Here is a 21,409-nt window from a genome sequence, read left to right on the forward strand (position 1 = left end):
CAGCAAGAGGCAGCCCCGCATGTGGGTCTTCCAGGCTTCGGGAAGGCAGTCAGAGCAAGGAGACCCGGACTCAATGTTGGCTTGTTAATGCCTGTGTTTGTGACTTCTGGATGGAAATACACTGGGTGGCTTTTGCACATTAACAGGCTTGCATAGTGGGCAGTCTTTTAGAATTCAGATGCTGCTGAAAATATATATATTTTTTTTTTTACCTGGTGTCAGATATGCTGTGGGTAAACAGCTCTGCCCTCTAGTGCTGCTTGGCAAAGCTGTTAAAACCGAGCACATCGGTGATGCTGGGAAGGTGCCTGACCCAGAGCATCCCTTGGAGCACACAGACCCCTGGGGATGCACAGGGAGGGTGCTGTGGGAGGGCTGGGACCTGGCAGTGCCAGGCGCTGGCATGGGGTCTGGCACACAGCGTGGCACGTGGCACACCCTCTGCGCGGCACCCACAAGGTCACATCTCTATTTTCACTCAAGCAGCCCTGCGGAGCCTGATATTTGCTTTCCCATAATGTTTATTATGCCTTTGAGAGACATGCAGAGCAGCTAAATGATGAGCAGCCATTTGAGCAGCTTGGCTCTTTCGGCCCCATAAATAATGAATACACTGGTGTGAGAAAACACGCCCAGACACAAACCCGTGCAAAGCCTTGCAGATGAAAGGGAATAAGAGCACAGAAGCTTGAGATCTGAATGCAGAGTCCTGTGCCAGTAATTTGGGAACTGCTTCTTGGAGACAGAAACTGTCAATGAGTTAGGAGTTAATTGCATCAAGAGGGGATGAGCACTTAGAGATGCCTGGGAGTGCTAGCTGAGGTTTGAAGTGATGGCTTTCTACCTGCCTGGCTTCTGGGGAGGGCAATTAGTTTGAGCAGGATGTTTGCTTTATTGTCTGCAAGTCCTGTCTTAAGCATCAGCTAAAATAACTCAGCTGTGAGTCAGCTTGTGTGCACGCTGGCTCCCCGAATCTCAGCAAGGTGCAGAAATAAATTTTGAATTTGCTGGCCAGCTTCAGCACAGTTGGACTGGGTGGCATGGCTTCAAAGAGCCTGTGTTTCTGCAAGTTTTCTTTTTAAGAAATATTAAATAGTACCTGTGTTGCCTCTGAGAGTACATGCAGAAGTAATGTACATGCAACCTCTTGCTAACACCAGGGAATCCACAGGGCTTGGTTAGCCCCAGCACCAAAAACAAGTTGCTGCTCTGGAGGGATGAGGACTGCAGAGCAGTGCCTTGCACTGGGGGCACAGCAAATCCCATGCTAATGGCAGGGAAGAGCTGGCTGCTTCTGCTGCACTGGCAATAAACCAGGCAAGCACAGTGGTGAGAGAAAACCAGGTGTCTGCAAACCTCCACTGCATTGGTAAGGTAGATGAGATGCAGGGAGCTCACCTGGGCAGACTTAGCGATGGCTTGCTGCCTGGAGAACAGCATCTTTGTGATAACTCTGTTAATTTATCTTCTGGAAAAGTGCAAAGAAAACCATACTGGTTTGCAATTAGTCCTTCAAACGTGAGTGCTCCTGGGCAGCCAGTGGGAGCACGCAGGTGGTGGTTTGGTTTATGAAATGATGAGATTTCAATTCTCTGATCCATCTTAGCTTGATTTGTCCTGATAAAAGCTAGGGCATTTTCATAAAGTTTGATCATCGGCTCACAGCCTTGTCTCACATGCTTCACAATTCAGCTCCCAAGATGAGATTATCATCTTGTGGAGCTGGGAATTTGTTTAGGGAGGAATGGACAATCCAATTTGGAAGCACTTTACCCCTCGATGGGTAGCGATGGTGTGGGGGAATCTCACGCAGAATTTCAAGATACTGAATTTCTGAGTTTAATGGGGTCTTGCAGCTCTCATGTTGGCATTGAAGCCAGAACTACTTGACTGTTGCATAAATAGCCCACATGTGGGGTTGGCTGCTTTACTAGTCAGCATACAGTGATTTTTTTTTAACTTTTTTTTTCCCCTGAAACCTATGTTTTCTATAAGTCCTGTTTGGCAGTATTTTCCAAGTTGATTTCTGAAGCAAATGAGGCCTACAAGATTACACTGTTTGAGCTCCCTCCTCCTCCCCCTGGATTTTAGCCCTGTTAGCCTGTGTAACCAAATTTGACTGAGGTTGCAGGTGTGGTGGCCCAGGTGGTTGGGTTGAGCAGAGAGCTGTCAGTGCCTCTGGAGAAGGAGAGGCTGCTGCAGAGGGTTCCTGCCAAAAGTGGCAAATGCAAGTGGGGGAGAAGGAGAGATTGGAGGGGGAAAAAAAAAAGGCATTAGTAATTCCAAAGCCAGTGAGAAGTTCAGCCAGAGCTGCTTCCTGGTAACTGTCAGATCCCTCCTCATCCCTCTTTATCTATTCTGTGTAATGATAAAAGCTCAGATGTAAATGCAAATAGAAGGTAATTTTGCAAAGCATCGTTCCTACAAGCGCTACATTCATTACAGGATGAAATAATATAATTAGAGAGATAATAGCAGAGAGAGGGAAATGGAGAGGTGTGAGCAGAAAGAGAGCAAATAAGTTTTCAGCCAAGTTTCAGAATGAAACAGAGAGCTAATGAGGTGGAGCTCATCTAGATGGCAGCAGCAGGCATTGCTTTTCTACCAAGAGAAGTGAGGTGCCTGGAGAATAAAAGAGTAAATTGCCAGGCTAAGTGGATGGGGTAGAAAGCTACAAAGAACCACTGGTGGTAGCCTGAAACAGCTGGGGTACGATGGATTTATATATACTACAGTTCATTCAGAAAGATTTCTTGATACTGGGCAGCTCACTTAAGATCCCTTTATTGGAAGTGACTGGCACAGAGCTCATACGTGAGAGCTTGTGTGCGCTGCTTGAGACTGGGCAAACTGGAGTGCTCCTGGGGGGTTCCTCACATCAAGAAATAATAAATGCTTGAATTTCATATTCACAAAAATGTGCAAAAAAAATGACGATGAGATGGCTTGCACAGACACCTTCTGATGCTTGGACAAGGACAGTCTCCTGCGCTCCACAGGGAAGTTCCACCTAGAGGACTTGTGCGGCTGCCTAACACAGAACTTAAAAAATGCACCATTCCCCTTCGTTCACAGGGGACATACAGTACCTCACCACCCGACCCTCCTGAAGCTGGTGTTTGGAAGACCCCTGCTGCTGCTGATTCTGGTAAGATATAGCCAGAGAAAAAAAGGATAGTATTTTCTGTCACGGGCAAGGCTGGTTTTACTGAGTGTTGGGATTATACAAGATGCCCTCGTGACCTTCTGTGGTCACTGTGTCTTAGAGCTGAAGAGATAGCGCAGTGCATGATCAAGAAAGTGGCTGTCTGCTTGGGCATTGCTTAGAGAGGTGGAATCTTTCACCAAACGGCCAACCCACTACTTTCCTCCAGCCTCTTTCTCCACATGGAGATTTGTCAGTGGTCCCTGACCCCCAGGACCACGTACTGCTCTGGGTGTGACTAGGAGAGCATCCATCGCAGGATTGAAGTCTAAGTGTTCTACAAGATGACATGGGCACGTTCAGACAGTCCCTGCCCCCAGGCACACGGGCATGTCTGCTGCATGGTGAGGACCCAAGGTAGCTGTCTCCTGCTCCTGTGATGGATATAGTTATGTGGTGGGGGATGGATCCCAGATCTGAGGGAGCTGGAGCAGTGGGATGCCCCACATCTGGGAACAAACCTTGTGCTAACAGCTGGCTGAAAACTGTTAGATGTGGCCTGCAGACTCACCCAGGCGCACAAGATTTGCCAAAAGAGAGTTTCCCCTCTCAGCTGCAAGCACAACAGGCCTTGCATTCCATGCAGACCCTTAATTATAGCCGTCAAGGAAAGCTGATGACTTCTTTGATTGAACTGTTAAATTAGAAGTTGGTGGCAAGGCCTATGTTTTGCTTTTACATCTAAAATCCCCCTGCTAATTAGATGCTATTGAAGCAGAAGCGCACTTATCCTTTTCCCCTGGCTAAATCTTCAGTTGAAATGCATTTTTACCCTCTCACCCATAGTACTTGAATCTGGGGAATAGTGAGACCTTGCACATATTCTTGCATGCTCAAACCAGGCTGTAAATTTGAAAGTTACTCTCTAAAATTTTGATTTACCTGGTGTTAACATGGCCTGTGCTCTCCTCTTTCAGGTTCCTCCCGAAAACCTGCTGGTGATTGATGGGAAGCCACCAAAACACATTGTCACGTCATGAGGAGCAGAGGACAGCCTGGGACTCTCATTTCTCCTTCTCTTTGGGGGGTGAAGAGTTGACAGAACTAAATGGACATGCCACAAGCACTGGAGGCTGGGGACATGGAAGAGCAGAAGCCCCTAGCAGCGTTTGGGATGCTGAAAGAGTGCTGCGCAGGGACATACATCTGGATATCAAGGCCTTTGTTTATAAGAGTGATTGCTTTGCCATGTCTCCTCGAGGACCTGGCTGAGCATCCAAAGAGGATACATTTGCTGTCACCTTTAGCAGATGTGGACTGGCCTGTACTCTGCTGTGGTGCTCTGGGTACCTGCATGTGGTGTCCCATCACCAGCACTTCTTCCTCTTGGGGGTCTTGCTGCCCACATATCCGGCAGCTTCACTTTTCTTTGCCTATTCCTCTCATCCTCTACTTGGACACTGTAAGAGAACTGTGCAGGGACAATTCTTAGTCAGGCTAAGGGGTTTGCTTCAGCTGTGGTACTTGGGTCCTCCCCTCCTTCATCCTTTCCATGGCCAGCGGGTGTGGAGGCAGGCCCCACAATGTGGGCTGTGCTCCCTGACCCCGAGGGCCGGCACTGGCAGTTCAGGGACACCACCAGCAGGGCTAACCTTGGCCTATAGTACAGCTCCCCTGCATCTCTGAGGCTTACTAGACAAGGAGGTCCCTTGGCCTGCAGGTCCGCTTGCACAAACATCAATGAGAGAACAAGCACTACATCAGGCTGTGTTCATTCTAAATCTTGGGGGTTGCTGGCCCCTGCCCAGGGGACACCCATATCTGCAGGCTGGTCTGGCTGAGAGCAGCCCTGGTTTGTCTGAGCACCGAGGGACTGTGCAATGGCGTTAATTATTTTTCCATCCTCTCATCTCCACCAGGAAAGCAAAGGGGTTAGTACTGCTGTTTGGTGGCTCTGCCAGGAGGGAAAACACTCAGCTGAAGCCATCTCCCGTGGCTCCCCTGCAGGCACAGGGGCGCAGCTGGAGCATTTTGTGCTGTTTTGTGCTCTGGGCTGAGCGTCAGTTGCAGCCAAGCAAGCAGCTGAACAGGGTGGAGGCAAATGCAGAAACTGCAGAGCTGCTCTAGGTGTGTGTGGAAGCCCTAGGAGAGGGGTTAAATATTGTTTCCCATTCTCTGCAGCTCTGTCTGAGGGTGAAGCTGGGGTCCTGGGCTTGCAGGGGAAGCAGCTGCTGGCCAGACACCTGTGCTGGATATTGCATCCTTTCCCATCTGCTCCTTGCCTGCTCTCAGCAGTTTCTGTGCGTGCCCACCAGAGAGCATCCCTGGCACAGGGCTGCTGTCTCCAGAGACAGAGCTGGGGATGATAGGGCTGGGTGTGAGACCAAAGCCACTTTCCTTTACCCTTTCCAGTCCTGTCACCTCCCCAAACCTGAGCTGGGTGAAGGTTATCACCCCACTGTGTGTCCTGGGCAAGGGAAGCATCCCACTGGCAGGAGGATGTGCCACTGCGAGAGCCTGGCTCTCCTGCAGCAAGCACACCGTGTCTGCAGGGGAGGACGGTGCTGGGGGTTAGCAGGGAGGGTCTGCCCAACACACACGGAGCAAGTGGGGGTTCAGGCAGAGCCTAAACGTCCAAAATTCAGATTGGTAAAGGTCCAGTGCTTAATGGCAGTCTCCTGAGGAAGTGCACAGACAAATCTTTTACTTTTTGACGATCATTCATCTCAATGAGTTTATTTGCTCGAATATGGAATCGGGTGCCCTGGCATGATCTTGTGTGTGAGATAAATATCTAGTGCTTGGTGTATGGGGAAGGCAGAAACATGTGCTTTCCGTGCACCTGCAGCCTTTGCAAGCATCACCTAAACTTCAGCGCAGGCCTGAAGTCTCAGGGTGGGCAGAAAGGTTGGGGCTTAGCATTGCACAGCTGAACCCCACCTCTAAGTATCTCGCCTCGGCTCTCGCCCTCAGGAGGCAGAGATGGGCAGGAGCTCTCTCTGTCCCCGTGTGCTGTGCTTGGCTGGACAAATTCCTGCAGGTAGCTGTGGGTCAGAGGGACGTGGCCCTGCTGAACTGCAGCCCCAGCACTTGTAAGATGGGCCTTGAAGGAAAGCTGAGGAATGAACCAACTTGGCTATTTTTATCCTTGCGCAAGCCCAGGGATTTCAATTGACAGGATTAGTTATGAAGCCAATATTATGAGTTTAACTATGAGTGAAATAACACAACTTTGTGGGAAGCGGAGTAAAAGAGGCAATTATGCAGTAGTTTAATAACAGCGCTCTGCTGGCTGGGAAGCTGAAAACTTACAGTTGACAGTAATTAGATTTTTTTCATTCTTCCTGTTAAATAGCTACAAAAATTACAATAGAAATTAATCTGATTCACTCCTATTCCATGCTGTTCTCATCATCCAGTCCGTGCCCACTTGGCTTTCAGGTTATTTTTGTTCTGTGTTTTTCTAGTCTTTGGTATTTTAGAAGTGCAGAAACAGTACTTAATGTTGAAAATATGGAAAGCAACGTAAAAAAGGAGGCTGGGGGAGTGGGCAGTAACCCCATCAGAAATGCAGGAGGTGTTTGGATGGGCAGTGAGGGCTTTCCAAAGGGAGTTGCCAGGATTAGCAGCCAGACTTCTAAGCATCCATGCTTAGAGGGGTGGGAGATGTCTGGCGAAGACCTGGGCTCAGACTAGTTTGGGCAAGGTCCTGGGTGGTCTCTAGGGTCTGCAGGGCCTCTTCTCTCCCCAATCTTTGCTGCAGTGTGTGGTAGCATCTCATCCCCCTGCTGCCTCCATCCCAAGTGATGCTCACCTGTCAGCTGCCCTGTTTTTGAGCACTGTCCTCTTCTTTTTCATGTATAGGCACGGCATGAGAAAAAACTTAATGCTAAAACCTTGAATTACTTTAGCAACTGTGTACTTCCAAAATTGCAGGGTGGAACTTGATGAGCCAGCAAATGTGTGACATTTCGGCTGCTTATGATTGTAACTTGAAAGTGCTATGCAGCACGAAGGAAAGAGCTCTAAGGTTTGCTGTCATCGTTGAAAGCTCAGGATGGGATATTTGCTTGGAGGCTAAAAGTATTCTTCCTCATGCTTTCATTTCTTTTATAATGCAAAAGAGCCTGCTATGATTAATGACATCCTGGTCCTGATGTTGTGAAGTGACACGGGATTGAACGTGGGGTTGGCTCTGATGCCTGGCAGGATCTCTGACACATGTAATAAATATTTTCTGCAGCAGCACACCCAACCTCACAGCTGAGCATCTCATTTCTTTTCCTCTGCTGTGGCGGGAGCAGCACAGTTCAGCTTCACACTTGTGTTATAGCTTTAAAACACTCTGGAGATGCCCAGATCCATTAGAGGGGCAAAGGCCACCTCCAGGTATGTTGCAAACCCATTTGCTTTTGCTTCTCCGCAGAAATACACTGTGCTTTTGGCAGATGCAAATGTTCCAGATGGTATTGTGAAAAGTGGAAATTAGAGATTTTATTCCAGCCCATCTTCTCTTTAATGAATCCTGTCCAGCTCTCTAGTAGAGCTGTTTTTAAGGTGTATTTAAAATGCATGCCATCTTTCTGCTACCCCTAAATCTGCATCAGCTCATCCCTCTCACTGGGCAGAGCACTGCTGGGCACTGCGGCCTGCCATCCAACCTGTGTGCCTTCCAGCACGTTGTTCTGCTCGGACAGCCTGCAAAGGTTGGATACGATCCATCCATCAGGGTGTCCAGCTGTCCCGGTGCTGGGGCCAGGTGCCAGTTTGGGGACCTCACAGTAGACTGGGTGGACGAGGTGATGAGTGGTTCGTGGGGCTGCCAAGGTATGCAAGGTCTTCTTGCAAAGCCATGGTGGAAGGGCTGGGAGGCTAAAAGGAGTCGTCCTCTGGGTTGTCCCTACCTGGACCTGGATTTGGTTGGTGAGGTAGGGAGGGGAGAGCTGTCATCTCCTCCATTAGCTCCATCTGGAATGGCATGTGTGCTCCTGGCTGTGCGTTGTGCTGATGCTCACACGGTGCCCCAGTCACCACCCTGCATTAGCTTATTCCAGCATATTTGTGTTACAAAATTAGATCCATTTTGCAAATTGCTGCTGCGCTAGTAATTGAATTGAAGGGTGGTGTGTTTTTTTTCCAGTTTTTGTTGTTTCCACTTTTTTTTTTTCCACTGGAGTAAATCAGGAATAAGTCACAGAATCAAGCCCTCCGTGCTTTCAGCAACATGCTCATTTAAATTGGATGCAAGAGGGTGTCTGTGTTTACATTTGGCCTGCCAAGAATCTCTGTTTCAGAAACTGGCTTACATAATATGTCAAAATTGGTTTACTCATTAGCATTGCAAACAGCGTGAAACAAGGCGCAGATTGATAAACTTGCAGCAATATTTGCATCCAGAGCTGGGTGGCGCAGGGGGAGGGGAGGTTCATTAGGAAACGTTCCATTTCCATGGGAAAAACAAACGGCTTCCAGTTAGATCTCAGACTTTTTTAATTTTCTGCCTTCCCAAACTTAAATAGAGATTGAGAGGGAAATGTGAAAAATCTCTGTTGGCAAACGGGCAGCCCTTGTGAGTGTTTCCTGGGCTGACGGGTTATCTGCAGCGGCTGCTTCAGGAATGTTTTCAGTACAGCACAGCTGGAATGGAGGCTCTGATAGTGCTAATTAGGTCCTGTAAATGTGGCATGGGCACTGATCTAGCTGCCTGCTCCTGCTTTAGCCTAGCCAGGCAGGTAAGATGCAGCCTCAGACAGAGCTGAGGACCGTGGTGCCCGATGCTGAAAACCTTCCGGCTCAGGTCCTGCGTGGTGGGATGTGTGAAACAGGGCTGCTGGGGTGATAAGAGCAAATGTACTAAGAACAAAGCAGCACAGCAGTAAGAGGGTCTAAGTGTACACTGTGCTTTTGGGCTCCCTCCTTGCCCTTCCCATCACAGCACGTGGGCTTTAGGCACTGTGCACTGGGCTGGGGGATGTAAGGGGAGATGGCAAAGTGCAGTGGGCAGTCAGGAGAAGAGCAGCCCCATCTCACGCTGTTCTCCTGAGGGTGCCTCCCAAGTCTGCTTCTGGTCAGGAACCTTCTGCAGGCAGGGGCTGAGGCTCTTTAGACCCTGCAGTGGTGCAGCAAAGCTGGCAAAAATCTGCTGGACGTGTACAGCTCTGCAGTGGTATCTAAAGGAGTCTGGAGCTCAAATCCCATGAAGCATTTTAGTCTGCTCTGAAACTCCCAGCTTAATCAAAAGTGGAAAGCTCTGATACAGCACGGAGAGAGATGTGTCCTAGCAGTGCTGACACTGGCAGAGCCTGGTTTTATGCTTGGCGATGTAAAGTGTCCCATCCAATATTTCAAATGGAATTTTCCAAAGGGATCTAATGAAGCCAAAGCAAGCACCAGTGCTGCAGGGCCTCCTGCATCCCGATGAGAGTTTTGCCTCATCAGCAAGCACCAACGCATCTGCTGTCAGCAGTGTTAGACCTGATCCATTCATGGCGTGTCACCCTCTGGGATAAAAAAAATCAAGCTTGGGTCTCCTTCCATCACGGAGTCTGTGTTGTGGTGTTGTTTGAAGGAGCTGTGGGATGGGATGGGGCATCACCTGCTGCCACCCGTTGTGCTCTGGCTAAACCTGCACTCTGCTCCCTTGCATCCTGTACAGGTAGCCAGGTGGGCACATGTTCTGGAGGGCCAAGGCCTGGCAGCTCCCAGGGGCACCTCTGCAAAGCTGTTTTAATGGACGTTTTTCAAGGTTTTCCAAGAATTCAGTGAGTTTTTAAGTAGCTGCAATTGTGTAGCCATTGATAATGCAAGGTGAGGTGGGGAGGGAAGATAAAATGATCCCACCAGAAAATGAGACGGAGAGGTGCTTGCATTTCACTCACTGTCACACCTTGCAACAGGATGCTGCTCCGCATGAGATTCAGCAAGTTTCGGTGCCAGCCGTAGACCTGAGCACAACACAGAAGACCGTGGTTGTCTGATCAGCGTGGCTGTGACTCGGGTAGGCAGCAGGCACAGCAGCAGGCAGATGCTTTCCCCTCTGTTTGAATGCACCAAGCTGTGGAGCAGCGCCTCAGCATCTCTCCCAGGAGAACTCGCTCGGCACCATGTCGTCTCCTTGCAGCGCTGGCTGGCAGCGAGCTGCCTCTGGAGAGGCAGGGCTGTGGTGCCAGAAGGGACATCTGGCAGCGTGGTGGTGCAGCTCCCACTCGTGGGAAACAGGCCCAGAGGTTGGGAGCTCGTCAGGGGATGTGTGAGCATCCTCTGTGCCCGGGCTGTGAGCATCCAGTGCTGGGAGTGCCAGCCCCAAATGGACAATCGGAATTATCAGATGCGTTTGGTCCTCTTGGTTTTTATCTTTATGTTTTTCCCTGTGAATTCCAGCTCTGCTGGCACAATCTGAATTCCACACTGCTTTGGAAAAGTAAATGCGCTCAGATTTTGCTCTGCAGAGAACTGTTGTCACCCAGCAGGTGTTTCTGTATGCCAGCATGTAACTTCTGTCTCCAAATAAAAGAGAAAGTTCACATTGTGTTTCATCTATTAAGTCACATGCGTTTGTTGTAGAGTCTGGAAAAGAGGGCAAAACGGTGATTAAACCCAGGGCTGGTGAGAAAAATAAATAGCATGGAGTGTGATTCACGGTCTCACACCAAACACCGCTGGGGCAGTGGGCTTGTGATGAGAGCCAGGCTCCTTGCAAAGAGAAGGAGCTGTGGGTCTGTTTTGTGCCAAGATCTGAAACCTGATGAGGGGTCTGCGGGGAATGGGCTGTGGGGTGCTTGTGTCGCAGTGCTGGGGCAGCAGGTGTGGCAGCATCCCAAGGACCCGGTGTGCAGCTGCCAGAGATGAGTGCCGCTGGCAAGCGGATGCCTGCATGTTGGAGGCAGTGAGCTAAGCTCCTGCTGTGCTCTCCTCCTCCTGGCAAACAGGGGCATGGTGAAGGTTTGGTCTGGGTAAATTAATAGTGCAGAACTTTTCCCGTTTGGTGAAGGGAACCCGTGGGTTCCCCCTAGGCTTTCTCTGACACAAAAGAAGTGGAAAAAGCTTGAGTTAGAGGGAGATGCTCTGGAGGTCCAGCTCTGTGAGGGCACAGGAGGAGCTCAGTGCACGTTACAGTAAATGCGACCTGGAAGGTCTGATCCGCTTTCTGGGTGGGCTCCTTGCTGGAGCTGCAGGCTCTGAGAGGCAGCGAGAGGCACAGCAGGGAGGTCTGCAAAACACAGCAAAGAGCCCCCAAAAGCCAGCAACGAAGACGCGCTACTCCGGGGGCAACCTGCAAGTGTCAGGTTCGGAGGTTCTTTAAGCTGAGCCCAACTTCAGCCCAGAAATGGCGAGGTGCTCCTTTCCCCAGAGTGTGCACCCAGAACAAAGCCGTTCTGCATCCTCCGTGGGGAGGACAGGGCTGCATCTCGCAGCACGCCGTGGTGGTACCTGCACCACAACAAAGCAATCAGCCTCTCGCCACGGGGAAAGTATTAGATTTCTCCACTTAGGCTGTGTGTAGTCATTGTCTAATAATATGACCATTTTGCTATCCCTCCGCAAATAAGGCTGGGGCTGCTGCCTGATTGGTATATCAGCTCACTTTCTCTCAGCATTGATTTTCTTGCTCTCCTTATTTGCTTCATAAAAAGAGAGGCAAGGAGCTGGTGCTCGCTCCCTCCCTCCCTCCCTCTCTCTCTCCCTCTCCACTGCGAGAAGCTTTTGGGAGCCTTTATTTTTAGTATGAGACAAACCTTGCTTTATTTCAGGAGACGCAAGTTGGATTATAAATCCTTTTGTAAATGTGTATGGTGATATTTGCTCCGGTAAGTTATATGCATATCTATTTATTTGTGTAGCTGTGCTGTTTTGGGGGAGAAGTGGGTTTTGAAAGGAATTGCAAAGCCCACCAAATTGTTTTTAGCTTTGGTTTCTTTGTACTCTCATGCTGAGCCCAACTGTTCCATGGTTTTTAGATACATTGAAATATTTTTGGTTTGTATTTTGCATTGCAGGGGGGGGGGGTGTCTGCTTTGAAAACTTGTTTTGCACTTCATTTTACAGCAGAAATGTGGAGAGTGAGCATTAAAGGAATGTTAAACATAACGTTTGTCATGTTTCTTCTGGCACTTTTAACCAAAGGCTCCTCGAAAATAATGCAGCAATATTTGATATAGAAAAATCAGTAAGAGCTATTTCATATCGATCAACCTGAAGCACGAATCTCTGACTGCATATTACCTTGGAGAGATCAATCTGAAGTACGGCAGGTGGGCAGCAACATGCTCCTCACCAAAACGTATTACTGAAATAAAGAAAATCTTTAAAGTAATTAAGAGCATAGCATTCTTTTCGGCGTGTGATATCGCTAATGTAGGTCAATAGACTGTTGCTCTGACTTTCTGCTCCCTGCCTCTGCTTTGTACAGCTCAGCAGCCTCATTCCTCTGTGCTCTCGGCTAAGTTGGAGACCTCTTTGTTACCTGTAAATAACAGCGAGGTGCAGTTATTTCTCTCTCCCCATCATAGCTCACCGTGTGCTTTCCAGGCAATGCCAGACAGTGATTGCAATAGTACGGCTGAGGAAAGCAAGATGTATAGCTGGAAAACCTCCAGACTGCATGATAAATATTTGAATTCACTGCTTTATATTCATTAATTTATCGGCACTTTGATTCTTTCATACTTGAATCATATCCCTGAGAGTCGATCACGTCAGTGCTTCACAAGTCTTTAAAAACTCCACAAGCTGGAGCTGCTGTGAGAACAGGCTCGAGTAGTTAGTTACCTGCCCGGAAAATTCACACACCATACCCGGAATAATCCACCTACTCTCATGATACCAGGGCATGCTAATAGATGCTTAAAGTGTGCTCCAGTAAGGCTGTAACTGGCTTTATTAAGCCCATAAGAGGAGGTAGGGATGTGTCTGGCAGCGCAGGCTGAACTCTTCCAGAGTGAAATTTCAAATTGGCAGTAAGTGCTTTGTCATTTTAAGCTGCTTTTGGGCAAGCTTAATTGTTCCAATGTTTTTTTCTCCAAATGGAGGAGTTGCACTCGCCTTCCCACCTGTGTGCACAGCAGCTGCAGGCAGCCCTGGGGGCTGTGCCCCCTCTGCAGCCAGCTCCTGAGCCCTGCTGGGGGCTGCGGTGGCTGCTGGAGCAGGGAGCCCATCCCTGGGGCTCTGTTTCCCACCCCAAAATGGGGTGAATCTGTTCCCAGTTCAGTTTTTTTCCCATTTTTACATGATTGCTATTTTGTAAGTACTGTGTGTATTTATACTGCACAGCTTCCCATGAGCGTGTGTGCTCGGCACAGTGTTAGGGGACAAGGTGCGTAACCATAATTGTTTTTTTCCCAATCTAATCTTTTTTTCCCAGTCGTTTAATCTCTCAGGTGTGGAGGGCATGGGCAAGCAGCACATTTCTCCCACACTTCCTAAGCATAATCCTGCCTGCCTGAGGACTGCTTTAAGCATTTCCAGCTTTGCCGAGCCTGAGGCATGTGGCTCAGCGCAGTAACCTCCAGGTGAGCAGGAAGGTGGCCGAGGAGCACGTTTGGGTGCCCCTGGAGGGGAAAGGGCTGGCTGGCATGAGCTGAGGAGTGTGGTTGCTGCCTCCAGCCCTGCAGAACTGAAGGGCTGGGGTTTCTGTGCTGTCTAACTCATCGTAGCAGGGGTGCCAGACTTCCCTGAAAGCTGGGCATGCTGTGGTTAATTAAGAAGATGGTTCGGCTTGTCTTTATGGATTTGAAGCAGGAAAAGTGGCCAGGGCTGGTTGGCGTGACTGCAGGCAGGGCAGGGCTCATCCTCACCAGCAGCTGAAGGAGTGGAAGGCCCTTTGTGAGCAATGTGGTTACGTCCATCACTGCAAGGCTTTTCCTTGGCAAGAGGAGCTTCTGGCTGAGCAGAAATGACCCCTCCAACCCCCACATGCTCTCTCTACAAGATATGGCCAAGACAAACTTGGAGGGACAGCAGAGCTTGCCCTGCTCCCTATGTTGTACATACAAAAGTCTTCCACGCTCACGGTTTTCTGTTGCCTTTTGCCCATCCTGGCACTGCAACGTATGGTCCTCCTCCACCTCTTGCTCCTTGGTGGTGGCAGGTCTGGGGGTGGCTTCTCCCCACCTGAGCCCCCTTGGAGCATCCTCTGCCACCTCTTCTTGACCATACCCAAAGAGCCTCACACACCTCCAGGGCTGAAACCACGAGAGCTGTGCCAGTGGGGTGGAGGAGTGGCTCTCTCTTTCTGGCAGGTGCATTAGGGTTTGGAAGGAGTTAGAAATGTTATTCTGGGGGAGCTAAAATGTTATTCTAGGGGAGGCATCTTGGGGAGCTGCTTCTCCTCTGAGACCGGTCTCGTTGGCTCTGTGGCACCTAGCTCACTCAGTTCCTAGAGAAATTTCTTAAGCTCTTAAAAGATTGTTTTCTTAAATATCTCCTCCTGTATGCCAGATATTCTTTTTTTAGCCAAGTCCTTGGAAGACTTAATGAATACTTTCCTCACCTCTGTTAATCCCGTTCAGATCAATAGGTGCTCCACGGGGGGAAAGGTATTTGTGTTGATATTGGGTAGCAGCTGCCTGTCACTGCTGCTGATGGCAGGTGGTGCTTTATTCGTCGTGTCATTCTTGATTAAGGGTTCTTGTACAATTATATGACCGTTTTTTTTTTTCAGAAAATATTTCCCTGTATGTAGGATGGCAGATGGCAACTTGACCTAGAGGATGGTCTTTCTTGATTTTGCCTCTGGGCTCTCTTTCCTTCAGCAAGCTGAGCACAAGTCCTTTCAGAGAGCAGCCTGGTGCCCCCTGTTGATGCAGCATGGTCGTGTGGTGGGCTGGGGGGGAGGCTGGGGTCCTGCAGGGGCAGCATGGTACAGCACTTGCTCAGTTGTTGTTTCATTCAGTGTCTGGTGCAGCTGAGGAGGGGGCTGACTCTTGCTAGTCAAACCAAACCCTTGGTTTGCGAAGTGGTGATGGTCCTTTGCCTGAGAGGAGGCTCAGAGCCCTTGAGCTTGCAATGAAATTCCTCTTTACTTTGGTGTCTGGGGCTGGAGACGTGGCAACACTGTGACAGTCTTTAGCCTTCCTCTCCTGTCATGTCCAATCATTATTTTGGAAGGAAAAAAGGAAAATGAGAAAGATGTGCTGACCCCTTCTGTGCATACAGTGGGAGAGACAGGTGATCAGCATGGGGCTCTGTATCTGCACTGTATCCCTTCCCTTCCCTTCCCTTCCCTTCCCTTCCCTTCCCTTCCCTTCCCTTCCCTTCCCTTCCCTTCCCTTCCCTTCCCTTCCCGTCCATGCACAGGCTGTCTGGATGGAAGCCGTCCCACCACCTGAAGGACCACGCCGCAGCTCATCTCTCACCAAACTTCCCCAGCACCCTGGCAAAGCAAATATGCTGCAGCAGGCTCGAAAGCTGTAAACATATGGGCACTAACAACAGATTAACTGAGTGATTTAGTCTAAGGGGCCTGGTAGATTACCATAAAATGTATCTTAATTAGAAAAGCAATCAAACTTGCACAGAGTCAATGAGGATGAAACATCCCTGTTGGCAGCAGTGAGCGCTCTGTCCCCCAGGCCAGGGGATGGGGCTGCCGATGGATAAGCCTCGTGCCCACAGTGAGGTTTTGCTGCTGTTTGCCCACTGTGGCTATGGGTGGAGGATGCCTCCATGCTGAATTATTTGTTCTCGGACCCATGAGAGCATCCAGCGAGCTGCTCGGAACAAGGCCAGAGGTGAACTTGGACTCCTCCAGCAGCAGCAACAAAGCAGAGGCTGCTGAAGGTGAAAGAACAGAGCATTTGCACATTTTTCTTAAAAATGTGTGCAATTACCCGGAGATATTTGAGTGTTTGCCATGTATAGCACAGCTAGTCCCAGATAAAGGACTGGGGCTTCTAAGTGCTACCATAACACAAATAATTAATAAGTCTATCTCCCTCTCTGTGCCCTCTTCTTCCTAGCGAACATGACCATAATTAGCTTTTACCTGATCCTGAATTTATAGCATGTTCAATTGCTTTTTTCATTTTCTGCTTGTGTTTTCTTTGCTTCCGTATTTTATCAGTCCTGGTTTTATTCCACAGGCCTGAATCTGCAGATGTAAAAGCTGGATAATCATCTCCAGCAGTGCAGGTATAAAGACTGCTACAGCCAAACCCATATTGATGCATCTGGGTTTTGAACAAGAGCTTGCTTTTTTCCGGGTTCTGGTAGGATTTGAAGTACATTGGGAAGTGGCAGAGAAGATACACAGCAGCTGCTGGCCATTGAGAGAAAGAAAAGTATGCCTGATTATTTCCAAATTGCAAGTATTTTGAAACACGAAGGAAATGGGGAGCGTTCAGGCAAGGGGGTTGCCACGTTTTTCTGTTATCTTTTTTTTGTGTGTGTGTTTAGAAACAGTTATAGCTGCAGATTTCAGGGAACACCAGTGAGAAGGCATGGAAAGAAAAAGAGACAGGGAAGAGGTGTGGAGGAATATGGTCTGGGTGAGGATGGAGAGGAAATGGGGAGAGCTTAAGCTGGCCAGATGAAGTGTGTCAAGACCTAGTGAGATATGGAATATGTATTTATTTTTCCAATGTAAGGACACTGTTATTACTGTTTCCTTAACACGTTAATGTTTAGGTGTTGCTCTTTATGATCTAGTGTCAGGAAGGAGAGCAATGCCATCTCTGGGGACAGCGTAAGAGGAGTGGAGGAAAGAAGAGGGAAGGGAGCTTTTAGTGTTGAAAACGGTTCTTGCTCAAAATGTTCCCTGTGAATTCCCAGAGCTCAACAAGGCAAGCATTCATTTATAGCCCATCATTTTAATTATTAGAAAAGAAATTATTTTTACCATGAGTGCTGATAGCTAGCCAGGAGCAAATTCTTCTTCCAGCCCTTTGCATAGAGGCGGGTGCTGAGGTTGGAGCTGGTGCTGATGGAATTTTCCATCCAAAATTGCTCTGAGATGAGGGGATGGGTCCTGCACGGGAGCCCGGGCACAGCTCGAGCCTTCCTCTGTCACAAAGGGTGCCATGGGGAGGTTGGGTTGGAGCAAGAAGGGCAACTCTACGATGGTGAGGACACCAACCGTGGGCCACCCATCGGTGGCCAGGACTGGCTGCGCACACATATTGCCTACAAAAGCAGCCGTGACTTCCAAAGGAAAGCCTTGTTCCCAGTGGTCCTGCTCCTGAGGGTGTTTTGAGACTAAAAAACTGAAAAAAAACACGTCCAGCCATCATTTCAGAGAGCACTGCTGGGGGTGTGAGGAGGAAGCGAGGCCTCATTGCTTAGCAGTTTGAAAGCACTCTCAAATCCTCACGGGACAAAGCTGTTGCGCTGGATTATTCATCCCAAGAGTTCTCTGGATGCCTTCCCAAACAAAATAATTCTCACCCATTTCCTTAAGTCTGCCTGAGAAATGAGACAGAGCCGAGTGCAGGCATGCGTGCTGGCGGGGCGGCGGGTGGAGAGGGAGCAGATGACACCAAGTGGCTTCGCAGCAGCGCGGGGAGCCGAGAGGAAGCTGCTAATGGCCTCTGATGAGCACGGCCATAATAATAATGAGGTTAATGCCCTTTCATTCACCCAGAAACATCTCAGCTAACGTATAATCCCTGCTAGTCAATGGGCAATCATTAGGTCATAAATAATACAGCGTGATTGAAGGACAGGCGCCTTTCCTGGAGTAATCATGTGGAGTTGCTCCTGACCCGGGGAGGGTTTCTCTGCAGCCCCCACGCTGCGCTGTGCTGCGGGCACCCGGCCGTCAGCGCATTTTCTGGTCAGAGGAGAGCTCCCACCTCTCGCTGCCGCTGCCGCATGTGGCAGGCTGTAATCAGAGCAGGAAGATGCTCCTCCGGCACTCAGGTCTGCCCGGCAGCGCTGGGGCGGGCGGAAAGAACAAAGATGCAAATTGGGTAACGAAGCATTACAGCAGATGAGGAAGGTGCCTTGTCCCAGGGCAGACGGTGCAGCTACCCCGTACGACACTTTTTTTACAAGCTGCTTGTGTATTCCTCTGCCATCCAATGCTGCAGGAGGTATGGGATCGTCATGGCTTCTGCTGAGCCCCTAAGGGACCCCCATCAGGGGTGTCAGTGACATTAGGTTCTGGGGCACTTTCTCAGAGTGCTCCATGTGTGGACACTGCTCAGCCATAAGGTAAATCCCTGTGTTTATTGGAGAGAGTAAATCCGACTTAGTAATGCTTTGGATCACGCTCTGTATGCAGTTATGTTATATGGTGGGCTGTTTTAAACCCAGATGTTTTTAAACCTAACAGGCAAGCAAGGAAATGAGCAACCGTCCAACCTTTTTAATTTCATAATTAAATGTTTACACTCATTACACAGTAAATCCCACATAATCAGACTCGAACGCCCGCAAAAAAATCCCGTGTTTTCAATAGGGAGCAGGGACAGAGTTGCATTCACACATGAACTGGAGCAGCCTGGGGGTGGCCACTTGGCACTGGGGCACCGTGGCAGCGAACATCCCCGCCGAGAGCATCACTACTGCCTTCTTGTGCCAGCAGGCTGGAAAAGTCTTCAGGCCCAGAAAGGAGTGCATGTCTCCGCTGGAGTGGCATATGTCACAACATGAGTTATTCAGGGATCGCATGCACAAATTAAACAAATCTGTCTCGCTTTTGCTCCCACCTCCTTGAAAGAAGAGGGTAGGGATGTGGAGTTAGGAAGGCAGCAGGGGAAGAGCTGTAACTTCCAGGCTGCTGGGGGGGGGGGGGGGGAAGAACTGCGAGCTTTGGCTGCAGAGAGCTACAGCTCTGTGTGGTACCTCCCCAGTGAAGCAGGTGCCCACCCACTAATTACTCAGGTACTCGTAAATCTGTCGGCGGTGAGCATCGACGCATTTAGTTGTGTGGTTTCCTTGCCGACCTGTCACTGCCCATGTGCAAAAGGCAATTTATACAATAAGGCTACTAAGAATAGTAATAGTAATAATGAAGCAGGTCCTTGTAGATGTCTTCAATTATCTCAACCCCTTGGCAAGTGGTTGGAGGGGCTGGAAGAGCTTAACATCTCTGCCCTGCTTGCGCGAGTGGCTTTGTTCTCTGACAACTTTTCATTTCACCAGGTCCAAGAAGATGTCGGAATATGTCTTTATTTTCTGCCAGTTAACTCTTCCGTGCGAGCTGCCAACCTTAGCATTAGCTTTCAACTTTATGGCTGACCCATTAAACACTGGATGAAACATCTCATCAGCTTGCATTACATTTTGAACTTAATAAATAGGAAAGGCATTACACAGATTCTGTCTGGCCATCTGGAGGAACAATGTTCTTTACCTCAACGAATGGCTATCTAATCCTCTCATATACGGTTGGGTTTTATTCCATTAAAATATAATGAGAAAAGACTACCATACCATTATGTGGCGGGCCTAAATGGGATTTTTAGAATAATCAATGAAAGATGAGTAAAAAAGATAAAGATTTTCTTCAAAGAAAAAGAGAGAAAATTGTCTCCTTGGGATTAAAGTATTGTGGAACTGAATTATTATAACATGATCCTCACTCACTAAAAATACCCCAATTTCATTTCCATAAATCTTTCCATTAAGAATCAAATTAAGTATTTTTTTTTTTTTTAATTTTAAAAACACGAGGCATTAAGTGAAATGCTGTGCTTTAAACGGAGGATGCCGCAGGGCCCCAGCCCGCTGCAGGGCTCCTGCCTGGTGGCGCTGAGGACGGTCTCTGCAGCTGCCACCAAGTCCAACCAGAGCCTTGCTGCCACAAACGGCACAGGGAAAAGCCCAGCCACGTTGGGACGTTTTGGAGCCTGCTGTGAGGGTTCTGCTGGCCTTGGGGATGGAGGACGGGGTGTTTTAGGTGATGGCTGTCCTCACCACGCTGTGTGAGAGAGGCCTGATCTGCTTAGCTCAGTGCAAAGCCAGGCAAAATTGTTGATGCAAGTATTTTCTTCCGACACAACTAGGTAGTTGCACTTCCATTCCCCTTTCAGAATGCACTGGAAATGAAGCCTGGTACCCAAGTGAGAGCTATGAGGTGCTTTGTGTGAGACCTGGACAAGCCATGTGTGCCCAGTCCCAGTGGTGACCCCAAAAAGTCCTTTCCCAGCTGCCACCACATCCTGGAGGTTGTGGGGTAGCTGCTTGAGTGGTCCTTCACTGATGTGCTAAAAGTGAGGCAACGATGGGGCACACAACATTCACAACGTGGGTTTCCTGCAGCCCCACATCCTGAGATGTTCCCTCATCCCCAGGCTCCTCCAAACAAGCCAGGTCTGGGCAGGCACAGGCTTGCTTTTTGCAATGCTGCTGTTTATTTCTAAGAGGGCACGCTAAATCCTGGCAATTAGTGGACAATTGCTCTAGGCTTTATTTTTCAGCAGGAGGAGAATATATTTCAGCTCCCTCCCTGGATAGTTGTTGGAGGAAAATGAGCCCTGCTAGTCATCACCTCCCCCCCAGCGCTGCGTTGGCTGCAGTGCTATCCACCTCCAATTCATCAACCAGTCAAACTGATATAATTAGGAATCCCAAAGTCAATAATCTGATAATCTACAGTGCACGAAGGCTTGTACGTAGGAGAAGTGATTCCAGGAAGTCTGCAGCTTGGATCCACGCAGGAAAAATGCCAGATTTTTAAAAAAGAAACAGGCAGGCAACTGGAGGAGAGAGCGCTCCCCGATCTTTCACCAGTGACATATTTTGGGCCATCGGCTCTGCAGTAAATGTTTTCCCGTAGAGTCATTCAGTGCATTTGAATCTCCCCTTTACAGTCTTAATAATGATGTTCAGTTACTGGTTGTGCTCCATAAATAAATAACCCAAGTGAAGGGAGGCAGCGCGCAGGGCGATGCTGGCTGCAGGGCACGGGGGTGCTCCCTCCCCTGGCCCCAGCAAGCAGGGGAGGCACAGAGCCACGCAGCTTTGGCAGACACTTCTCAGTGTCTATATTATGGGGAGACGGAGAAAAGGAAGTCTTGTATCCAAAAGCCCTGCCAGAAATAGTTGCCTTTGTGAAACGCTTTCGATGTGTAAAGTGACTAATAAAAGAGGAGGCGTTTCAAGAATTGCTTGCTGCTCTTCACAAGCATCAGAAGTTCCCCTCAGCTTTCCATCACCAAGGCAGGATCCGGGACCAGGACCTCTCCTGGTGGGTTTCCAGCAGCTTCAGTCCCCTTTTGCCCTCCTGGCCCAGCAGAAGTGTTGAGGACCAGCCCTCATCGCGGGGTGCATCCCCAGCCAGCCCCGCAAAACCTGCCAGTGAGCTGCCAAGGGCTGCTGTGCGGG

General features: G+C 49.2%; 1 protein-coding gene and 1 long non-coding RNA gene across 2 annotated transcripts in view; both read left to right on the top strand.

The window, feature by feature from the left end:
- Positions 1-3,074: 3,074 nt before the first annotated feature.
- Positions 3,075-10,668, top strand: LOC118173090. The gene is made up of 2 exons (XR_004754000.1): positions 3,075-3,148; positions 4,123-10,668. It is a non-coding gene; the product is annotated as an uncharacterized LOC118173090 (long non-coding RNA).
- Positions 10,669-11,584: 916 nt separating this feature from the next.
- Positions 11,585-21,409, top strand: part of SYNPR (synaptoporin) — a 37,008-nt gene continuing 27,183 nt past the window's right edge. Inside the window, exon 1 of the mRNA XM_035337342.1 lies at positions 11,585-11,952. Coding sequence (XP_035193233.1) covers positions 11,929-11,952 — 24 coding nt within the window. The 5' untranslated portion in view covers positions 11,585-11,928. The remainder of the gene's footprint in view (positions 11,953-21,409) is intronic.

Source organism: Oxyura jamaicensis, chromosome 12 (genome assembly GCF_011077185.1).
Source record: "Oxyura jamaicensis isolate SHBP4307 breed ruddy duck chromosome 12, BPBGC_Ojam_1.0, whole genome shotgun sequence".
In the NCBI taxonomy this organism is placed as follows: domain Eukaryota; kingdom Metazoa; phylum Chordata; class Aves; order Anseriformes; family Anatidae; genus Oxyura; species Oxyura jamaicensis.